This window comes from Mobula hypostoma, chromosome 14, assembly GCF_963921235.1.
Source record: "Mobula hypostoma chromosome 14, sMobHyp1.1, whole genome shotgun sequence".
Taxonomy (NCBI): domain Eukaryota; kingdom Metazoa; phylum Chordata; class Chondrichthyes; order Myliobatiformes; family Myliobatidae; genus Mobula; species Mobula hypostoma.
The window spans coordinates 52,876,618-52,900,998 of NC_086110.1; the positions used below are offsets into that span (position 1 = coordinate 52,876,618).

At 40.0% G+C, this 24,381-nt stretch overlaps 1 protein-coding gene across 3 annotated transcripts in view; it reads left to right on the top strand.

Annotated features, from left to right (window-relative positions):
- The window catches only part of cdh13 (cadherin 13, H-cadherin (heart)), a 1,230,859-nt gene that overhangs the window by 67,781 nt on the left and 1,138,697 nt on the right, over positions 1–24,381 (top strand). Inside the window, exon 1 of one of the 3 annotated variants that reach the window (XM_063067140.1) lies at positions 22,721–22,801. The exons of the other annotated variants lie outside the window; for them this stretch is intronic. Within the exon in view, the coding sequence (XP_062923210.1) occupies positions 22,736–22,801 (66 nt within the window). The 5' untranslated portion in view covers positions 22,721–22,735. Of the gene's footprint in view, positions 1–22,720; positions 22,802–24,381 lie in introns of those variants that run through there. 3 annotated transcript variants of the gene reach the window in all.

Here is a 24,381-nt window from a genome sequence, read left to right on the forward strand (position 1 = left end):
CATGTTTAGTTGCAATTGGGGACAATGACTTGTGCACTATAAACGTAGTTAAGAGAGCTACTGCGAAGTAAACTATTCAGAATTTCTACTGATAACAGCAAAATCCTCAGTAGAACATGAATGGATGTGTTTTCCCTACTGCTCACTTTCCGTGGACAAAACGCTGCATTGCTGTAATGCTTCCTATTGATTAGCTAATAACTTTCACACTCTGGGTAATAATGTGAAAAATTTGCCATTGGGTATTTAAGGCACTGCAGTTGCCCATGAGATTGTAGCTCAGACAGAATATTTATCTTCATGAGGGAAAATTGGCAAGATCTTGCTTTTTTGTTTAATGGTTCTTGTCTGTTCAGCTCTTGCAATCGACCTCGTTGTCTTTTCACAGTGTGACTTTTAATGGGGCTAATCAAGTTAAAAGTGCATAAACTCAAACTCTTTTTACTTTTCAAAGGTACTCTTAACGGTGTACAAATTAAGAACACATGAGTCAATTCACATTTACACACTTTCTTGTTAACTGAACAAATTCTGTGCAATTTCACAATTGTTTCCAACCAAGATCAAATCAAAGAGCCTCTCCCCCAGGACGATGATTTGAGTGTTTTAGCCACTGTGATACTTGTGAATCAGGGAGGTGAAAGGGGAAAAAATTGAAGTGGAGAAATGTGACTCACAGAATGATTGCAGTAGGTGATTGGAGGGAAATATGTGAGGTTCTATTTATATAAAGATATGAACCTTGTACTAGTGCTTAGGAAAGAAAAAACAAAAGAAAAGTCTTGACCAGTCTGATTGTTCCAAATGTGTGGCTTTGACTTTTTAACTAAAACATTGAAAGCTATGAATGGATTTTAAAATGACTTAACTGGTAGAAAATAACCATTCTTTCTGTGGCTATATTTAAGTTTCTTTAAAATAAAATAATCAGAATCAGGTTTATTATCACCAATAATAGTAAATAAGTAAATCAATTACGTATATTGAATAGATTTTTTTTAAAAACTGCTAAAACAGAAATACCTTAAGGACATTGAATCTTTGGACCCTACCTCACTTGTTTTTAATATACAGTATTTGTATTTTTGCATGTTTTTTTAATCTATTCAATATACCATATGGACATTGAATCTTTGGACAATACCCCAACTTTTTTAATGTACAGTATTTCTGTTTCTGCTCTTTTAAAATCTATTCAATATATGTAATCGATTTACTTATTATTTCATTTTTTCTCTGCTAGATTATATATTACACTGAACTGCTGCTGCTAAGTTAACAAATTTCACATCATATGCTGGTGATAATAAACCTGATTCTGAAATACTGTATATTTTTTTTTAAAAAAGTGAGGTAGTGTCCAAAGATTCAATGACCATTTCAGAATTGGATGGTAGAGGGGAAGAAGCTGTTCCTGAATCTCTGAGTGTGTGCCTTCAGACTTCTGTACCTCCTACCTGATGGTAACAGTGAGGAAAGGACATGCCCTGGGTGCTGGAGGTCCTTGGTAATGGACGCTGCCTTTCTGAGACACCGCTCCATGAAGGTTTCGGGGGTACCTTGTAGTTATAAAACAAGAATTAGAATAATTAAAAAGTTAGTTCTATTAATGAGTAGCAAAACAGATGACAGCCATGATGGACAGAAAGTTTCCCAAGCATATTTGGAAGTTTTGCAGTTGGGAGGGGGGAGGTTTTGGGATTTGACTTTTGTCACGTCATCCTAGTGAGTTGTTCTTGATGTATGAACCCATGTTTAACACTCCATTCACCTGTAGTATATATCAAGTTAATTTTGTCCCTGACTGGTATATACGCCCCTGACTGCTAGCATATTAATATTATTGATTTGTATTCCATTTTTTTCATAAGGTTGTCCATACCCCAAAGCCTCCTAATTGGCTAATAATATAGTCAAAAATACCTTCCTTCCAGGTATAAACATTTAAAAATCTGTTGCTTGTATTTCTTTTAAAGAATATGATGTTTATTGGGGAAGTATGTATCATTTGATCATCAGAGGAAGAGGGGCTTTGGGCCAAACCTTTGAATTCATTAACATGAGAAAAATGCTGGAAATCTAAAGCAACACGCACAAAATGCTGAGGATTTAAATGTTACTTTGCCTGTTTATTCAATTCCATAGACGCCGTCTGACCTGCTGGGTTCCTCTTGCATTTTGTGTGTGTTGCCCTGAATTCATTGTAGGCTTCTTTCTTCAGTCTATCTTTTCTCATGTATCTTGTGCCTCTGTCTCCGTCACCTTCTCAACTCACGTAGAAGTCACTGCAAATTCCACAATATTGACAGATGAATTACATATTGAATAGATGAGAAACAATTTTATTCAGAGATATTTTTGCATATTAATATAAATCCTACCTTCCTCCTCTATATCCCTGGGATTTAACTATAATCAACCAAAAACAAGCAATGAGTTGCATCACCTGATCTTGTGATTATCACGTTGTGTTTACACATAGAGATGGAACAAGCACAACACATGTTCATTCAACTCAACATTGGACCTTAGCATTCTTAACTGATTTACTATTTGAATCCATTTATGTTCAGATTGCATCTTGTTCGTTAATAATTAGTAACAAAATGACAAACATCAAAATCATCCATCAACTAATACCATGGCTTTAGTACCATACTGTTTGCATCAGAAGCTGGTCTTAAAGGAAAGTTATACTTATGGAAAGGAATTGACTTGCCTAACTCTGATATACAATAATATAATAACCTTTTATCTTGCTCCATGATCAACATGACACTTCTCTCCTGCATAGTTCTCTAATATGCTTTCATCCATGGGCCTACCTAAGAGTCTTTTAAATAATCCTTGTATATCTTCCTCTACCACCAAACATTGCAGCGCATTCCACGCACACATTACTTTCTGTGTATAATAAAACAAAAGACTACCTCTGCCATACACCCTATGTTCTCCCCAATTACCTTTTAAAATTATGCCCTCTCATATTAGCCATTTCCATCCTGGGGAAAATGGCACTGGCTGCCCACTCTATCAATGCCTCTGAACACCTCTATCAAGTCACCTATCATCCTCCTTCGTTCTACTAACTCGAGCAACCATTCCTCATGAGTCATGCGCTCTAACCCGGCTAGCATCCTGGTAAATCTTCTCTGTACCTTCTCTGAAGCTTCCATATTCTCTCCTAACCAGAACTGAACACAATTAAAGATTAGTTTTATTTGTCACATGTACATCAAAATATATAGCAAAATGTGTTTGTATCTAATCAAATCATCAAGGATAGTGCTGGACAGCTCACAATTACTGCACCATTACAGCTTGTCCACAACTCACTAACTCTAACTGTATATTGTTGGAATAAAGGAGGAAACTGGAGCACTCTGAGGAAACCCACAGGGTCACAGGGAGAATGTACAAACTCCTTCGAGTGGTGGGAATTCAACTCTGAATGGTGGTCACTGGTTTTGTAATAGTATTATGCTATTCACCAAGTGTGGTCTAGCCAGACTTTTATAGAGCTGCATCATAACTCACAGATTTTGAACTTAATCCCCCCCAACTAATAAAAGCCAACATACCATATAACACACCCTATCAACCAGCATAGCAACTTCTCTCTGTTCCTTCACACTACTGAGAACCCTGCCATTCACAGGTGGTGCCAGAGATTTTTTCTTGCTGGTGCTACAGTGGGGCTGAATTATTCAGTGATGGTGCTGAGGGATGTACTGTATGGTAATATGTATTTGCAAGGCCAGACGCATAGCGTTCAAAAGTCAGTTTCAAGCGTTATGTGCCTACTATAAATGCCTCTGTTGATTCACAAGCAACAGCAATTGATAGATCTAATATAGGAGTGAACTGTGAACTGTGACAGTGCCAACAACATCGGAGACAACCCGGGCTACACAGAGCATAAACAAACAAACCAACAGAGCATCTGACCCACAGCGCACAACGTGAATCACGCACCAATCCCGCTATCAGCATCAAATACCGATCCACAATGTCCACTACTATTCGCATTACATAGACAGACAATGCCAAAAGATACACCGTTATTAAAGTCAAATAAAGCAAACAACAGAAACAAGGCTTTCCCAGGAGTTGGACAAATTGTACTCTGACCATGCAATACCTCAATTAATTCGGCTACTGAATTTAAAACAAAAATCAACAGAATCACCGCTTGGAAGTCTAAGTAAAACCAGTAGGCTTAATAACAGTAAATGTAATATTTTAGGATTTGCAAGAAACATGAGGACTATGGGGTATCCACCACAAAATAATAATTATAATCAGCATTAGTCTAGGCCCAAATTAAAAAAAAAATCAACTGCACTCACCCATTGATGTTTTCAGAGAAGCACAATCCGTCTGTTGTTGTGATCGGTGGTGAAAGCATCAATGATTTTCTGGATGTCAGGTGTCTCGGTCCTCCGGCTGTTTATGGCCAACAGGACCAAGTTGCTGTTCGGAGCATCACCATTGCTATTCCTTAAGTAGTTTTTGAGGCATCTGAGGTGAGAGAAACTCTGTTCGCATGAGGCAGATGTCACAGGCAGAGTCAGTGATATGCAGATTAGTTTGTATAAATCTATAAATGCATTGCGGTAGGGTCTCATTAGAGCTAGAAGTTCCACTGTGTCATTCACTGTCTTTGCTTTTGTTTTGTTTCCAGCAGATGCCGAACCTGATGTAGCTCTGCAGTCAGGTTCACTTCAGTCACTCCATAGTATTGGGCCATTGGCCAAAGACAATTCTTGTCTAGGAAGAGCTTGTGTTTGGGACTCAATGCTGAGACTCCAGTCAGAACACCCCAGTCTCAATTGAGAACCATATTTTCATTTCAGTCAGAAGGCTGTCTATAACTGGATAGAAACAGTGCTTGCAAAGGTCATCAGAGGATGTGACAGGTGTGAGTTCAGTTTGGGCCTCAACAACAAAATCATGTAGGCGGCAGTGTGGCTGGGCCTGTCTCCTTTCATGTGGTCTGCTCTGTATACCAGCCTTGATGCACAGGTCCCTAGCTCTTGCCTGAATTTCACTCCATGATTCCTCTCCTCATTTTGCTCAGAGTGCATCGATAACAGGCTGAGCCAAGTCCACAGCAGATGAAAGCTTCAAACTGGGAGATTGTAGCTGGTCTGACATGAATTTGGTGACTCGGAATAAATCCCCAAACAGAGTGAGAAGTAAAGCAAACTGCTCGTCAATCAGTCCAGTTACAGCTCTGGCTTCCATTTTCCTCCGTGCATTTGGTTGACCCATAATATCCTGTAGTGTAGCTAGAATGGCAGGGACTGATTTCCTTACAGCCCACAAAGCTGTATACTGCCATGCCCAGCATCTATCTGACAGTTTCTTCAACTGCATCAGGCTGTGCAGTTGATTCCAGTTCTCTTTGTTTCCTCATGAAAAGACCGTGGGCAACAGAGTTTGAAAAGAAGTTGTAAAGCAGCTGCACAGTTTCAAAAACTCACCCGCTTGTTGTACATTGCTCACAATATCCACTAAAACAAGGTTAAGTCTGTGAGCATGGCAGTGTATATATAATGCCTGTGGGACCTCTTTCCTGAACCTCTCTTATACCCCGTTATTGCACCTGGACATCACTGCAGCCCCGTCATAACACTGACCTATACACGCATTCTTATCAGTAACACACTGAGCAAGGGTCTGTTCAATGCTTTTAAGAAGCAACTTTGCGTCCAACCCTTCTGCTGGAGTGAAGTTCAAGAATTCTTCAAGCACTGTTTCATTATTCAAATACTGCACCACCAGCCTCCTTGATTTCTGCACTTATTTGACGTCTGACCATAATCTGCCATAATACCCATAATTTCATTTTGGATATCGTGATGGATGTTTTTTGCATTTCCAGGATTGTCTTTTTTTCTTAGCTACAGTCTTATCAAACTGCCCAATTACACTGAGCAACTCAACAAAGTTTCCCTTATTACCTGATCCATCATCCTCCTGGTGCCCTTGTTGGGCAATGCCTTGGCACGCAGTATAGCGTAGAGACTCAACCATTGCTCTCATATACTCACGATTTTCTTGGACAATCTTTGCATGTCCTTTATCAAGCATATTTTCCAATCTTGAACCATCTTGTTTTCTCAATCTGAATTTGGCCCATGCCTCCATAGCAAACTTATGAGCTGCACTTACATGGTGGGTTTTGAAAGCTGTTGTAGCTTTCCACCAGTTGCGGTAACCGGTGACAGTGAAGGTAGACTCAGAATGGAACCCATGTCCTCCACACAGGAAATGCCTGCATGTGAAGCAGGACGTAGTATCCTTCGTGATCGAATATTCCAGCCAGGATTACAGGTCAAACTAGCCATGAATAAAACTCCTTTGCTGATTGCCAAACTGTTGCGAAGGGTACTTTTTCAATGCTGGCCGACGAGGTCCTTCCTCAGGCTGCTGGCTAACATCACTAACAGTATTCCCACTAGCACTAAGAGCAGCTTCATCCACATTCTCTTCTGAATCCCGCTCCATTTCTTGTTCCTCTACTTTGCCCTCACACTCCTTCGATGAACTGCTGTCATCCTCATCCCCACTCACTTCTTTCTGCATGCCACTTTCAATTAAGAAAGGCTCAGGCTGAGACACCACTGATTCCTCTGGATGAGGTCGTTTTCTCACTAAAAATCAATCCACTTTTCACACTGGCCAAAATAATGCACATGCCAGGCCCACGCTAGCTTGTAAAAGCACAGTGTGTGTGTGGCATCCGTTAGTCTCACGAGACCATGGATCTGCACCTGGATCTTGCACAATGTATGTATACTATCAATCTCTCGCATGAGTGAGAGTGAGTGACATCATCACCTTAAATGATCTTAGATCAGCTCAACTGATCTGAGGACAGCAACGGCAAGACATTGACAATGAACGAATAAGCAGAAGTGTAGAGTGGATCTGACCTTTGACCAGCACAGAGTTTATAACCTTATTGCTGCGTGGGTGCTATGGTAATTGGGGGCGCTGTTTCATTAGATCAACTGGAGAAACAAGCTGTATTCCAAACTATACAGAGAAAGCAGCTACAATTTGTATGTCAAATTTCAATTAATCTCTTGGTGGTGCTATGGTAGTGCTATTGTAATTTCTGCTGGTGCTATAGCACCAGCTAGCACCACCTCAGCGCCACCACTGCTGCCATTATCTTTAAATATGACCTTACAAATATATCACTTCACACTTTTCTGGACTGAAGTCCATCTGCCACTTTTCAGCATCCTATCAATGCTCAGCTGTAGCCTCTGCCAATCTTCTATGATAATCTTCGTTATCCAGAACACACTCAGCTTCATGTCATCTGCACACTTACTAACCCACCCTTCCACTTCTTTATTAAAATCACATAAAGCAGGGATCCCAGGACAGATCCTTGTGAAACAAAAGCAATCTCCAGGTAGACTCTGCTCTATCTACTACCACCCTCTGCTATTCCTGTCATTATGACAGCCAAGTCTCTGTAATGGGCCACAATGCTGTAGTTCCATGTACTGATCTAGCATTCATCACTCTGTGTGGTTCATATTCTCTGAAAGTTGATGCAAGCTCCAAGATCTGTGAGTGTGCGTGGTAGTGGTGTAACTTTAGGTCTAAGTCTAAGGCCTCCTCCAACTTTAAAGGGTAGCCAAGTTCCACAAGACAGAACTGAATCTTGTCCATGAGATCAGTAGTCCAATTATGATAACTGGGTCACAAGCATCTCTAATTAAAATTTTATTTTCATATCATGCAGGTGAAAAAGAACTCTATTTGCCATTTACTTTTAAGTGCTTTTGATTATACAGGGCAGGAGTTACCTAATGAAATCTTGCTATATCATACGCTCAGGAAAGAAAACTACACTGCATTTCTGGAGACAGACATTCAAATCTACCTCCAGGAAGTGATAAAGGCTTCTTTTGGGAGGGGACACACACTACAGTAACAATCCCATGTGCAGAGGAGCCCACACAATGGAAGATCTCTGCAAAAGCAGTCTGATTTACTCTTTTAAGATATTTAAGCCAGCCGACATGAATATCATAGAAAAGCATCTCTGGAGTTTGGATTTCACTTTTGTTTTCCCTGTGGATATAAATTCATTAAAAGAGAAAAATGTATTTTGTGCCAAGATACAAGCACTATTTAGCAGCTTTTCTTTTGCAATGTGTTTACAACACATTGAGAGGGAACCGATGATGAGTAAACTAACAGTATTATAGTTGGAATATCCTCCCGTGCAGCCTATTCAAAAAATAAACTTGATTTAACACCTTCTGTTTACTAGTAAATTCTGTTTACATAGCCTAACCTGCAAGAAAGCATCATGAGTTATTCCATCTGTTCTGTTTCCCTCTGCTATGATTTAAGGAATTCATTACTATAGATGTTGGCATAACAATACATCATGGAGCAGGTGCAGACTCCCCTTCACTAGCTAGACCTCCTGAAAATATCATTATGTGCAGTGTTCTTCTGTTCAGTGAATGGAGATGAGGGGGAGGAGAATGAAGCAAGGGAGTTTCTAGATTTTGCGGAGAACACCCACCCGTCTTGTATTCAAAACACTTATTTTGGACTGTTTCTGTCATATGCTTGCCAGACAACTCCATCAGTGTTTGTTCTCTCAAATCCTCAGATGGGAATTTTATCCTTTTACAACTGGCAAAACTTCAATTCAACCAGTGATGGATTGTTCATTTTTTTTAAGCCTTGATGCTGGCTGTATTGGTATCACTATGGTGAAAATGTCAAGCCTACCATTTAAGCAATCTTTGGTGTTTTCTGAAAGCCTGAGCCATGAAACTTTATCTTTCATTTCCAGAAACTAAATATTGAAGTCTTGAGTCAAGGGATTGAAATATATTCTCTATAAAACTAGGGTATCCATTATTATTTTTTCATATTATATTTGTTCCATATAGTCATATATGATTACTATACTACTTCTTGAACAGGTCCTTGGGGTCAAGGGTGACTTGTTCCGTTCCAGTTCTGAGGTAACTGAAGAATCCTGTGCAAGGATCACAGGCTCGATCACAAGTGGGACAAAGTAATAGGTTATTCGTTGCATTATAGGTTTTTTTTTGCCAATTAAGAATGGTGTCCATGTGCCGTCATCTTAGAGACTTGAGGTTCCTACTTCCCTAATGCTTATCCATTTTCGGTGGTCTTGAGCTAGCTATTCGTACGAGTTGATGGGGATGTTTGAGTTTTATTTTTCAAGGGGATTGTGATAACATGCTTGGTGTTTTCCCCAATCCTCTTGTGTAATGTAGTTTATAATAGAGTGCTTGTTTTTGGAATTCGGCATTGGGCATGCAGATAATAGAACTGGCTAAGAATGATCAGAGCCTTCATGTTGGAAGATGATGTCAACATCATTTTGCAGTAACAGTATTTGTTAATGTGTATACAGAAGATTGTCTATAATTACCAGTCACCTCCAGGAGTTGAAGGTGCGCAGTAGTTAATTCCTTAAAGGGCACGTGACAAATCAATGTCGGGAATGTATAAATAATGATTTATTTGAAAGAAAAATGGTCTTATTATCTCAAATGGATGTATTTCTTTCATTTTGTTTTCAGCTAGTCATTTGATGCTCGGTTGGAACTATCCTAACCTGCAGGACTGGTTGGCTTTATAATCTTTTCCTCCACAGAAACACTTTTGATGATGACCTCCTTTATCATAGTTGGAGAACTTGATCTGATTGCTGGTGCTCTAGGGCTTCTTGGAGCCGATGTTATCTCTGAATAATGTGGAAGTTTTTTCCAACTATCATTTTCTATCTCATTTTGTGTTGTTTGGGAGAAGTGTGCTGAATCAGTTCTAACACTAAAGGGGAAACATCAGGATCACAAATTTAAAAGCAATCCATGATGGGCTGAGCTGCCAACCTACCAAAACAAGTTGTTTGATTTAAAATCAGACCGGTTCATCTTTGAATACTAGTTCGAGACTTTTTAAGAACTTGACCTGTCAACTGAAATTCTTAGCCCCAGAACAAAGCTAGTAGAGCAAGATTAGTATGTATAGATTGTAGTCTCCTGGATTTGCTGAAGAGAAAAAGATAAAACATCCAATAGAACCAAAGGGCACAGCCTCAGAATAGAACATCCCTTTCGAACAGAGATGAGGAGGAACTTCTTTAGCCAGAAGATGGTGAATCTGTAGAATTTATTGCCTCACATGGCTGTGGAGACCAAATCAATGGCTATACTTAAAGTGGCAGTTGATTGGTTATTGATTAGTAAGGGCACCAAAGGTTACAGTGAGAAGGCAGGAGGTTGGGTTTGAGGGAGAAAGTACATCATTAGTGATTGTTTGGTGGAGCAGACTCAATGGGTTAAATGGTCTACTGCTGTTCCTATGTCTGATGGTCTTATTTGGTGCAGTAATTTGGATGGAATGCTCTTGTCTCTACTATAATTTTTGTAAATTTGCACCTGCTTTCATGCTCATTAAGGTAAATGATGTTTAATGAAGCCCAGAGATATACCTCCTGGTGTAAGCATTGCATTCACTAGAACATGAATAGGAACAGAATTAAGCAGACCCTTTGGTCCTTCTCCATCACTGAACAAGATCAAGGCTAAGCTTTTGTACCAAATCAATTTTCCACCCTTTACAATTCTTGAACTTGCTTTATAATGTACAGAAGTTTAAATCTTATCCTTGAAAATGTCAATCGGATGAGGGTCCATAGTGATCAGATTCCAAACATTTCCAACCTTTTAAATGAAGGAACAACTTCTTCTTCATCCCAAATAGTCGACTTTTTTTTTTAGCCATGAAACTACACTGATTTTGGATTCTCCATTCAGTGGCAAAATGATCTTCCAGATCTATCTCGCCAAAGCTACAAGAATTTTGATGAAATTAATGTTCAGTTTATTGAACCCAGTCATACACTGGTAGGTCCATTCTCAAAAGCATATCTTCATGGGGCAGCTCTCTTGTTATTGGAATTAACATAATAGATCTTTGCATCTCTTCGAAGCAAATATTTACTTCATTCGATTTTTTTTTAAACTGCATACAGGCATGATCGAATAAGCACCCTTTTAAAATTAAATATAAGCTTTCTTATTCATGAATTAGAGGGTAAAGGAGCACTTGCTTTTCTATTTACTTGCTGTTCTTCCATATTACCTTTCTTTAATTTGTATGCAAAACACCCTTGAAGGTGATTATATTATTAATCCCACACTACTAAAAATAATTATGACTTTCCAATGTGTATGATTTCAGTACTGTATTCCCATATGGAGAATTTGCTCAGGTATATCTTGTTCACAAATATAGGGTAAATCCACTTGGTCCACTCTCAATTATGATCAATGTGATGGCAGATTTTGTCAACAGCAATATCAAGCAGCACTTACTCGCCAATGACTGACTTTTCAGTGATCAGTTTTGGTTTTGTCAGGATCACTGTCTTGGTGCAATCATGAACCAAACGGTTAAATTCCAGAAATCTGGTGAAACTGATGGCCTTGACATCAAGGTAAAACTTGACAGAGTACAGCTTCAGGGTGCCCTGGCAAATTAATGTTAGTGGGCGTTGAACGGAAAATGCTATTACAGTGCTTGGAATTGCTGCACACCTCACACAAAAGAAAAAGAGGTTGTGATTATTACGGGTTAATCATCCCAATCCTAGGTTATAACAGCAGGTGATCTAGGGCCAACAGTTTTCAGTTGCTCCATCCAATGACCTTGTTTCCAACATAGATGAGATGGGGGGATGGTGGCTAATAAATTTACAAATTAAAATCTATTCCCATCTGTGCAAATGAAGCAGTCCACCCTGCATGCAGCAAGACTAAGAGAACACTTGCTTGCCATTTATCAACTAATGTCCTTCTGCATCTCAGCAGAGCCAAGGACTAGCCATCCCCCGTGATGTTTTGCCAAGCTTGCTTTCTAAATACAGCTGCTGCCACTTATAAGATCAAACACTTGTTAGTAAACTTATAAGTAACAGTTGTTTAGCTTCTGGTCATAAATGGGAGCAAGTCCTCAGTTCATAAAATGTAAATCGAACTGAGTAATCATCTTGGAAGTTTAAAGACATAGCTTTACACACAAGCTCTGTTTCCAGCACAGTCTTTCTGGCTCATAGCATCCTATATTGCTACCCAAGAGGTGCAGTATAGTACAATGTGCAATTTAATTTGGCTTGTTTCAAAACAGACAGGCTGACTAAATTGCATAGTTCAAAGAAGCTTGCAGAACAGATGGATAATAACACTTAGCATATCAAAAATGACTGATTTAATGTTGGAAGGTTTACATACTCAGAGATGTTAGCTTTATAGCATTAATTGTGAAGTGTGAACATTAAGCTGGGAACTATGTCTCCAAAAGGCTTTTGGACCTCTTCTGTAAAAAAGATATCTGAGGAAATATCATATGTGTGTGAAGGCACCCAAGAAGCAGAAAAATAGTATAAAGGTAGCGAGCAGTTCATACTTACTAGGATTGGGATCAGGAACATCAAGAAGCATGGAAGAAACATGGGGTGAACTAGAATCCATTTCTCTGGTTTCATTTATTGAGACGAACGCTTCTCTCATCTGCACTGATGGTATGTCTTTTTAGTTTATAGGAATCGTACCTGTGTTTTGGAAATCCTTTGTGTTTTATGAATGGTTTTAGAAATAGTTGGTAATTTGGAAATGTTTACAATAGAAATCACTTGAGTTTTAGATGTGCTTTAAGAATGTTGTTTGGATTTAAAAGTGTATCACTGAAAATAAATGAGCTGTGTTCAAAATACTTTGTTAGCTGGAAACACCTTCTCCTTGGTAGGGGGGAGGGACTCACAGCTCAAATAGAGGGTATTGGTAGCTAAATATGCCTTGGAGAATAAAGAGAAGTAAACTAACCTTTGAAGATTGTGTGGTTACAGTATAATCTCCCTTTAGTGAAAGTACTGGTGCTATTTATATTCAAAAGGGTTTAAGGTCTTCGTCTGAGCTTCGTCTTACCATAATACTCCAAGTTAGAACCTTAACATTCAATAACATTACTATTCCTGAGTTCCCCACTGTCAATATTCTGCATTTCTGTACTCAACATATTGTGGCATTGTGTCTTCACTCAACAGCACTGTCTGACAACAAATGCAGTGCAGTGGTTCAAAAAATCAGCTCACCATTTATCAATTACAGTAAAAGCTGGATTCTCCACTGACACCCACAATTTGAAACTGAATAAGGAAAAAAACATATTTTCCATCCAACTACTTTGTTGAATTATTGTATCTGTTTACTTCTATTTAGCCATTTGTTATGTTCCTCCACATTCAGCTTTTTATTCCAAGCAGAGCTGGATATATTACACATATTTTCTTCTTTTTCAAAACATTTATATGGTTTATAAATAGCTAAAGCCTACTTGTTATACCTGCCATCCAGCAAATAATCCATTTATTCCAACACCTTTTGTCTTGTCCTACACTAATCTCTAATCCATATTAATGAGTCCTAATTTACTCAACAACCTTTCCATTGAATCAAGCTAAAAATATTAGACTGGTTCCTTTTTTTGCCCCACCAGATTCGTACTGGGGAAAAAAAACAACTTGTAAATTTTTAAATGCAACTTTCCTATATTATTCCTGACGAAGGGTCTCGGCCTGAAACGTCGACTGCACCTCTTCCTATAGATGCTGCTTGGCCTGCTGCGTTCACCAGCAACTTTGATGTATGTTGCTTGAATTTCCAGCATCTGCAGAATTCCTGTTGTTCCCTATATTAAAATTGACTTTCCTAGTTCCTTACATACATATGTATTCTTAATTAAAGGTGATAACATTTTCCCTGTTACTCAGTTTTATTGTTCCATGTTTCATCCCTTGTTTTGTCAGAGTGTGTTCTATCTTTAAATCCATAATGCTTTTTTTTCAGAATTTAGAACAATTTGGGAAGATCAAATAAGCAAAAAGAATGAAGCAAGGGCATGATGCTACCCTACCCTATTTTTATATATATATATATATAGGAAAATTCTTATGTTCATGTTTGGTCCCAGCTGTAGTCACGAGTTCTATAGTTCTGCTTCCCTTTCACTGGGGAAGGAAAATCTTGACATGGGAATTAATTTCTTTGATTGTACTGGAACATTCAATAGTACCAGAGACTTAATGCCAGGAGTGTTAGTGAATCAGCCTTGCACCTGGGTGAACATTATACCATTGGAGAGTGCAGCAGGGGCCCCTGGGTCAGGGCCAGGGAGATGCAAGGCCTGGAGTGTTGAGGTTGGTAAGAAGGCTATGAGAAAAGTCACCTGGATGTGATCACAAATTGGGAGATGGTGTGTTTTATTGAGACTTACAGATAACTGTATTTGCGACTGCAATTGATAATTTGTGGGCAGAGTTAGTAAACCTGGGCCTGTGATGGGCAAGCTGTGGGAACCGGCTGAACAGAGGGGATAATCTCTATGCCTGATCATGAGTTTTAATATGGGATAGGTGATATGGGGAGGATCATTTCTGCTTCCAGTGTCACACTTGGGTCTGCTTGGCGAACAGCACCATTAAAATTGCTTAGATTCATAGCAGAAAAATTGGCTTATCTGCACTGCTTGTAAATACTGACCAAGATGCTTATCAAAACTAATCACATTTGCTTGCATTTGGTCCATATGCCTTGAATCTTTCCTGTCCACATGACTGTCTGAATGCCTTTTATCACCTTCCCTACCATTTCATTCCATGCACTCTCCAGCCGCTATGTGTAAACTCTTGTCCCTTAGACCTCCTTTAAACCTCTCTTATCTCACCTTAATCCAATGCCCTCTAGATTTGGACACCTCTACCCTTAATAATTTTATAAACTTTTTTTTGGCCACACCTTGTCTCCTTCACTCCAGGGAAAACAGTCCCTGCTCAGACTGTTAACAGGTGAGCTTCAGAAACATATTGGCCAATTTCTCCTGACAGTATTTGGAGGGAGTTTTGACATTATTGGAATAGTAAATATTGTTGAAAATATGTCATTGTGCAATTGTGATTCAATAGCAAAATGGCACACATGCAGTTAAATAAACTGATCCAAAAAACATCAGGTTCCTTTGCAGAATAGATATTTTTTGAATCAGTTTTTGAGATGAACCAGCATTTATGATTCATGTATTTGCTCTTGGTGTTGGCGCGTGGCCAAGTGGTTAAGGCGTTGGTCTAGTGATCTGAAGGTTGCTAGTTCGAGCCCCAGCTGAGGCAGCGTGTTGTGTCCTTGAGCGAACCACACATCGCTCTACGATGACACCGGTGCCAAGCTGTATCAGCCCTAGTGCCCTTCCCTTGGACAACATCGGTGTCATGGAGAGGGGAGACGCAGCATGGGCAACTGCCAGTCTTCCATAAACCCTTGCCCAGGCGTGCGCCCTGGTAACTTTCCAAGGCGCAAATCCATGGTCTCACGAGACTAACGGATGCCTATATTTGAGCTTGGGAGGTGGTGGAAGGCTGCTTTGAACAGAAGACCATAAGATAAAGGAGAAGAATTAGGCCATTTGGCCCATTGAGTCTGCTCTGCTATTTCATCATGGCTGATCCAAATTTCCTCTCTGTCCCAATCTCCTGTCTTTGCCTCGTACCCCTTCATGTGCTGACCAATCAAGAATCTGTCAACCTGCCTTAAACATACATAAAGACTTATCCTCCATGGCTGCCTGTGGCAAAAACATTCCACGGATTCACCATTCTTTGGCTGAAGAAATTCCTCCTCACCTCTATTCTAAAAGGGCACCCCTCTATTCTGAGGCTGTGTGCTCTGGTCTTAGACTCTCTCACCATTGGAAACATCCTGTCCACATCTACTCTTTCAAGGCCTTTCACCATTTGATAGGTTTCAATGAAGCCACCCCTTGTTCCTCTGAATTCTAGTGAATACAGGCCCAGAGCCATCAAAGGCTCTTCATGTGATAAGCCCTGGAATCATTTTCATGAATCTCCTGAAGGGTTTGTTATGTACAGTATTTCCAAGTAGGAGTGCCAAATGCTTCTAAGGAGAACCTGCCGGAGATAGTGTTTCCATGTATCTGAAGCCCTTGACTTCCATGGCTGAGATTTTGGGCTATTGACAATCCTGGCAGAGTAGGCTAGATGTGTAACTTTGGTGCAGTTGGTTTTTCTTTTGAATGCCCCGAACACCTGAGAAGTATGCCTTTGCATTCCTACCTAGTGCCTTGTGCAAGGATTGCTACCATAAGAAAACAACATCCGTCATCAAGGATTCCCATCATTCAGGGCATGGTCTTTTGCTACCACTATCAGACAGGAGCACTGAGTCCCAAATCACCAGGTTCAGAAACAGTTATTACTCAACAACCATCAGGCTCCTGAACCAGCATGGATAATTACATTCACCTCAACACTGAAATGACTACTTAATCTATAGACTGTCTTTCAAGCACTTCGCAACTCATGTTCTCAATATTATTTGTTTACTTTTTATTATTTGCATGGTCTGTTTTCTTTAGCACATTGATTGTCAGTCATCAGTCTTGTTATTTATAGTTTTTCTTAATTTCTATTGTACTTTATTTTCCTGTAAATGCTTGCAAGAAAATGAATCTCAGGGTATTATATGGTGACATATTTGTACTGTGATAGTAAATTTACTTTAAACATTGTAGGTGGAGGGAAGGATTTAGGGTATCAGAAGGTGAGGCATTTGCCACAGGACACTCAGCTTCTGACCGGCTCTTGATTCCATAGTATTTATGTGGCCGATCCAGTTGATGTTGGAGGCATCCGGGCATCCCAGAATGATGATGCTGAGAGCTTGATGCGATTAATGCCTCATTATTGAACACGGACAGTACCTTGCATTCTTTGTATCGTGTAATGGTTCTTCTGTTTGAAAGAAAATCTGAAGCTTATCTTGGGGATTTGGTCTGTTCTGCAGTAGTTTTTGCATGGGTCATTGGTTGGGAAACTGTCTTTGACAGTGAAATGTGGAAGAGACCTATTATTGACACATCAGCACAGAATGTCACTTACTGTTGTTCTTTAATTTTACTGCATGTTGAATTTGCTCATTACTTTCCCGCACTGCTTGTTTTCTAACTAGTTAGATATAATTAAAGAGAATTTAATGACAAATGGCCAACTTGTTCAATTTATTCTATGCAAGTCATGTAGACAAGTAGTGGAATAATTTTCTGCTGAGTGTATTTCTGGCACTGTTTAGGAGGATGTGAATTATTAGCTACGACTATGTTGCTGTATTAATACATGGTGCAGCCTGGATTTCTGTTAAGATTTGCTATTAAATGATAGGCATATTTTGATAAGTTGTTAATTATTTGGAAGGATTATCTAAACGTGGGACTTTGGTGCATTACTCATCTTTGCTTTATATTTGCTATCTGGTCGAATATTACGTAAATCCATTTTAATGCTGGACTCCCAGCAGCAAACAGTAAGTTTACTGCAGAACTGTAAGTATGAATGATCATCTGCTATCAATCTCTTCCACCATATCTCTGCTGTGAACCTGACTTGTTTTCAGAACTCTACCCTGAATGTGTTTTAACCTCCATAATAAAAATAATTTAAAGCTTTAAAGCCATTAATTTGAGCCTTGCCATAAACTTTTATTCTGACTCTTCCTGGTTAATGTCATGGGTTGAAGGCAACTGTCTGCAAACTCTACAAGATTAGGACCTTGAAGCAATTTTTCAATTCATATATTCCTGGATATAACAAACTAACTGTAGGGAGGTGATAGGTAGAGACAATCACCTCCCAGTCCCTGTTGCCTTTTCCACTCTTCCATCCTCCATCTGCCTATCACCCTTTATTGCCTGGATCCACAAAACAGCTGTTGATCCACCCCCTCTCCTCACTTCTGTCACACCAGCTATCTCCCCTCTATCTTTCAGTCCAGTTGAAAGGTCTCAATCCAAAGAGTCAACCGCCCATTTCCCTCCACAGATCCTGCTTGAGCTGTTGAGTTCCTTCAGCATTGCTCTAGATTCCAGCATCTACAGTACTCATGTATCCTGTTCTTGGATACTTGTGAGTTATAGGAATTTATGTTATCATTTTCTCTCAATCCATCTGATTTTGAGACCCTCATTCACACTTTAGTATCTCTGCCTGAAATACTGCTCCCTGCAAAGACCTGTAATCATAAGCAATTATGCATGAGGAGTAAATAGTAAGTTTGAACTAAAGAGAAACTACTGAAGATCAATATATTGGAAATTATCCACAGCTGCTTTTTAAAAAAAAACTGTCTGAAGAGTAGAAGGTGGTTGGCTCATTTGAAAAGTAGGATATTTTAATATTAAGTTGCTAAGTGAGAGTTGTTTGAATTAACAGTAATGTCACCTCATGCAGTTTTCAGACAAAATTGTTGGTATGAGGTTTTTATTTCTATTCTGGAAATGGACTTTTTATTTACTGCATAAGTGGCAAATCGTGTGTATTTTTATTAGATTACTTAAAGCCATGCTCTGGTCCCTTTGCAGCAATTTATCCCATTTGTAATTTAGCTTATTCCCAGTGATTAGTTTCTCTGAGGAACAACTGCCAGTATTGTTTATGAATTCCATGAAACATTTTGTATTAGATGACAACGGGGAGCAGTGCATTATTGGAAAATTAGACACCATTTTCTTCAGATACATAAAGTGTAAAAGTGAGGTGAGAGTGGATATCAGACCGCTGGAAAACGGTGCTGGAGAGGTAGTAATGGGAGACCATAAAATACCGGATGAACTGAATAACTATTTTGCATCTGTCTTGACTGTGAAAGACACTAGCAGGATGGTGGAAGTTCAGGATGTCGGGGGCATGAAGTGTATGAAGTTACTATAAGTAGAGAGAAGGCTCTTGGGAAACTGAAAGGTCTGAAGTTAGGTAAGACACCAGGACTAGATGATGTACAGCCCAGAGTTCTGAAAGAAGTGGTTGAAGAGATTGTGGAGGCATTAGGAATGATCTTTCAAGAATCACAGGATCCTGGAAAGGTTCCAGAAGACTGGAAAATTACAAATATCTCTCTACTCTTCAGGAAGGGAGAGAGGCAGAAGAAAGGAAGCTATAGGTCAGTTATAGTTATAGTCTGACCTCAGTGGTCGGGAAGATGTTGGAGTCCATTATTAAGGATGAGGTCTCAAGGTACTTGGAGGCACATGATAAAATAGGCCATAGTCAGGGTGGTTTCCTCGAGGGAAAATCTTGCCTGACAAATCTGTTGGAATTCTTTGGAGAAATAACAATTGGGATAGACAAAGGAGAATTGGTAGATTTTATGTACTTGGAGTTTCAGAAGGCCTTTGACAAGGTGCTCATAACAAGCTATAAGCCCGTTGTATTACAGGAAATATTCTAGCATGGATAAAGTGTGGCTGAGTGGTAGGAGGCTAAGAGTGGGAATAAAGGGAGTCTTTTCTGATTGGCTGCCAATAACCAGAGGTGTTCAACAGGGTTCTTTGTTGGGATTGATTCTTTTTACATTGTATATCAGTGATTAGGATGATGGAATTGATGGCTTTGTTGCAAAGTTTGCAGATGATATGAAGATAGGTGGAGGGGCAGGGAATTTTGAGGAAGTAGGCTGCCAAAGGGCTTAGCTAGATTAGGAGAATGGGCAAAGAAATGGCAGATGGAATACAGTGACAGGAAGTGTGTGGTCATGCACTTAGGTAGAAGAAATGAAAGGGTTGACTATTTTCTAAATGGAGAGAAAATACAAAAAAACTGAGGTGCAAAGGGACTTGGGAGTCCTTGTGTAGGATTCACTAAAGGTTAATTTGCAGGTTGAATCTGTGGTGATGAAGAGAAATGCAATGTTAGCATTTACTTTAAGAGGACTAAAATATAAAAGCACGGACATAATGTTGAAACTTCATAAAGCACAATGAGGCCTCACCCAAAGTATTTTGAGTAGTTTTGGACTGCATATTTTAGAAAGGATGTGCAGAAATTAGAGAGGGTTCAAAGGGTATTCATGAAATGATACCAGGATTGAATGGTTTGCTCCATGAAGAGTGTTTGCTGGCTCTGGACCTGTATTCACTTGAGTTCAGAAGGACGAGGGGTGACCTCATTGAAACCTATTGAATGGTGAACAGCCTTGATAGAATGGGCATGGAGAGCATGATTCCCGATGTGGAGAGGATGTTTCCTGTGGTGGGAGAGTCTAAGATCAGAGGACACAGCCTCAAAATAGAAAGGCATTCTTTTGGAATGGAGATGAGGAGGAATTTCTTTAGCCAGCGAGTGGTAAACCTGTGGAATTCTTTGCCACAGGTAGCTGTGGAGACCAAGTTTTTATGTATATTTAAGGCAGAGGTTGATAGATTCTTAATTGGTCAGGGAATGAAGGAATACGGGGAGAAGGCCGGAGATTGGAGCTGAGAGGAAGATTGTATCAGCCACTTTGAAATGGTGGAGCAGACCCGATGGACCAAATAGCCAAATCTGCTCCTATTGGATATTGGAGCACTTACCTTTTGAGTCTATTGGTTATGGATCTATGAAGTCACTCAAGATTTACTTCCCAGTAGTCTTAGTTGTTTCCTTCATCAATCAGTTAACTCTCTGGGCACTGCAGACCTTCAGCCAAGGATTTCCACAAAGGCTGATAAAGACTTTAAATACACTGAACTGAAAGTATGTGTTAACATTTAATTTTGTGATGTCGGCTCAGAAGCGTGATAATTACTGGTATAGATTAAGGTTTGTATGCTGACAAATTTTTGTAGCTAAGAAGAATTGCATATAAATGACTTAATTGGGAAAACATAAAAAAAAAGTTATGCCTATTAGCAAAGTTTGGAGAGAGAATTAAGAAAGTATTCAATTAATCCCAAGTTGAAGGGACAAATTCAAAGGCAAGTGATCAAGTAACATTTTGCACTTGAATGCTGTTGAAGGGAGTACAGTATTGCTTATGATGACTGCAATAAAAGCTGACATCTGGGGTGCACCATGCCACCATTTCATATGGATTAGCACTTCGGCTGCAAGGGGAAGGTGCCAGCTGTCAGGACACAGATGATTATTTGCTGATCCTCAATAACCCAGCCATATGTTGCATGATTGTGGCAGGTAGTTATGCAGTGGAGTCACAGTGCTACGTCTGTCCCACTGCTGACCTATTTACCTAAGAATGTGATCTATTTGAAAGGAACAAGTTGCTGATCTGGTGTACAGTGTTCCCTTTCTTATTTTCAACCAACCAAAAAACTTATTTTCCTGCATAGATCAGTTCCGAATTGCAGGTTGCCAACCTGAATGCTGTTTCAAGTTGTTCCATTTGTGATGGGGTGTACAGTACAAAAGATTTAGAAACTATTCAATAGTTTGGTAATTGTGAATGGTTTCAGTATTCGAGTACATTAACAAAATATTATAAAGACAAAAGAGACTGGCGTAACTTTCAGTTATGAAAATCAGTAAAGGAGCACGTGGCCAAGTGGTTAAGGCATTCGTCTAGTGATCTGAAGGTCGCCAGGTTGAGCCTTGGCTGAGGCAGCGTGTTGTGTCCCTGAACAAGGCACTTAACCACACATTGCTTTGTGACGACACCGGTGCCGAGTTGTATGGGTCCTAATGCCCTTCCCTTGGACAAGGTCTGTGGTGTGGAGAGGGGAGACTTGCAGCATGGGCAACTGCTGGTCTTCCATACAATCTTGCTCAGGCCTGCGCCCTGGAAACTTCCCAAGGCGCAAATCTATGGTCTCATGAGACTAACGGATGCTTAAGATATACCAAGTTGTTTTAGGGGAATTGGAAACTGGGAAAGTGGAATTGCTGTTAATAATTTGAGTGGGGGAAAAAGATAAATAAAAGTATGTATGTTACTCTTACTTCTGTAAAATTGTATCTAGAATACATATGATTTGTGAATATAAAAAATGCCACTACAGGTAACACACCACTTCAAAAACCTCCAATATAATATGCAAAATAAGATGATGCCATATTCTGTCGCATACATTATATATGGGCACAGCAAAACTGAGCTTTTAAAACTGGTGGGGGAGGGGTGTGTGCCAATAAATATTGCATTATTCCAAATAACAAAAATAGCAATAATTCTCTTCAAAAGTTAGAATGTCGCCCAAAAATAGAATCAAGTGTTCACAATGTGATAGGATTAAGAAGGGCAGGGTGAAAAGATAATTAATTAGCTAACAACAGTAACTCCGTCATGTGTTTAGAAGTACTTTAGCATGAGTGAAAATGTCAACATTCTAAAAGCTTCCACAGGAACTTTTCAAAATTGGTTAAAATGATAATAAAGGCTTTTACCAGATATCTTCACACAAGTACATTGTATCAGCATTACTTTACTAATATCTCATAGAGTCACTTAACTTATCAATAAAATTGCAACATGAGCCATATTTTAGAACCAAATCGTGCTGACTTGCACTGGAAATTCCAAAGGGAATTGCTAGCTCTTCTGTGTTTGTTCATTGATAATGTCCTGAAGGTCAGGCATAATTGAATTCGGAACCAGAATACAGTCCGTGGAGGAGAAGGATGCAGGTGTGATTTGCATTCAGTCTCCTTGAGGGCTGGTGTACAAATAATAATCATATTGAAATGAATATGGTCCATCGCCTTATGGATTAAATGCCTACTTGCTATTGTACATAATTTTAATCATTACTACTTTTTTTTTTAGTTTTAGTTATTTAAACCTGAATGCTACTCTAAAACTTCTGTCTCCACGGAGCCGCTATGTCCCCCTTGAGAGAGAGGAAGAATTGCTTTGCTCAGTCCACTACATCCAGAAAATACTTCTGGGTGAGTATTAAGTCTAGATAGTGGCCTGGATTGAATCATAGGGGTTCATACACATTCCCCTCCACCACCCTCCCTCCGCTCCCACCTTCTTGTTCCGGCTCTTCTCCCTTCCTTTCCAAGAAGGGTCTTTGAAACCTTGTTTGTTGCCTCCCGGGTGCCAGAGTCCGGGATGTCTCTGACCAGGTGCACGACATCCTGGTACGAGAAGGAAAGCAACCAGAAGTCGTAATACATGTTGGGACCAACGACGTAGGCAGGAAGAGGGATGAGGTCCTAAAGTGTGAGTTTCGGGAACTAGGCAGAAGGCTGAAGAACAGGACCTCAAGGGTGGCGTTCTCAGGATTGCTGCCAGTGCTACATGACAGTGATGGTAAGAACTGGAGGAGATGGCAGTTGAATGTGTGGCTGAGCAGTAGGTGCAGGGAGCTGGGTTTTGGATTTTTGGATCACTGGGATCTCTTCTGGGGAAGGTGGGACCTGTACAGATTGGATGGGTTGCACCTGAACTCGAGGGGGAGCAATATCCTTGCAGGTAGGTTCGCTGGCATGGTTCGGGAGGGTTTAAACTAATTTACAAGGGGATGGGACCCAGAGCGATAGAGCAGTGAAAGAAGTGCATGGAGTAAAGCCAGATCTAACATATAGAGAGGCTTTGAGGAAAGAGAAGCAGAATAAACGGTGTAAAGACAGTAAGGTAGAAGGGCTGAAATGTGTGTACCTCAATGCAAGAAGTATCAGGAACAAAGGTGATGAACTGAGAGCTTGGATACATACATGGAATTATGATGTAGTGGCCATTAAAGAGACTTGGCTGGCACCAGGTCAGGAATGGATTCTCAACATTCCTGGATTTCAGTGCTTTAAAATGGATAGAGAGGGCGGAAAAAGGGGAGGAGGGGTGGCATTACTGGTTAGGGATACTATTACAGCTATAGAAAGGATGGGTAATGTAGCAGGGTCCTCTTTTCAGTCAGTATGGGTGGAAGTCAGGAACAGGAAGGGAGCAGTTACTCTGTTGGGGGTATTCTATAGGCCCCCTGGTAGCAGCAGAGATACAGAGGAGCGGATTGGGAGGCAGATTTTGGAAAGGTGCAAAAATAACAGGGTTGTTATCATGGGTGACTTTAACTTCCCTAATATTGATTGGCACCTGATTAGTTCCAAGCGTTAGGTGGGGCAGAGTTTGTTAAGTGTGTCCAGGACGGATTCCTGTCACAATATGTGGACAGGCTGACTAGGGGGAATGCCATACTAGATCTAGTACTAGTTAATGAACCGGGTCAGGTCACAGATCTCTCAGTGGGTGAACATCTGGGGGACAGTGACCTCCGCTCCCTGGCCTTTAGCATTATCATGGGAAAGGATAGAATCAGAGAGGACAGGAAAATTTTTAATTGGGGAAGGGCAAATTATGAGGCTATAAGGTTAGAACATGCGGTTGTGAATTGGGATGATGTTTTTGCAGGGAAATGTACTATGGACATGTGGTCGATGTTTAGAGATCTCTTGCAGGATGTTAGGGATAAATTTGTCCCAGTGAGGAAGATAAAGAATGGTAGGGTGAAGGAACCATGGGTGAC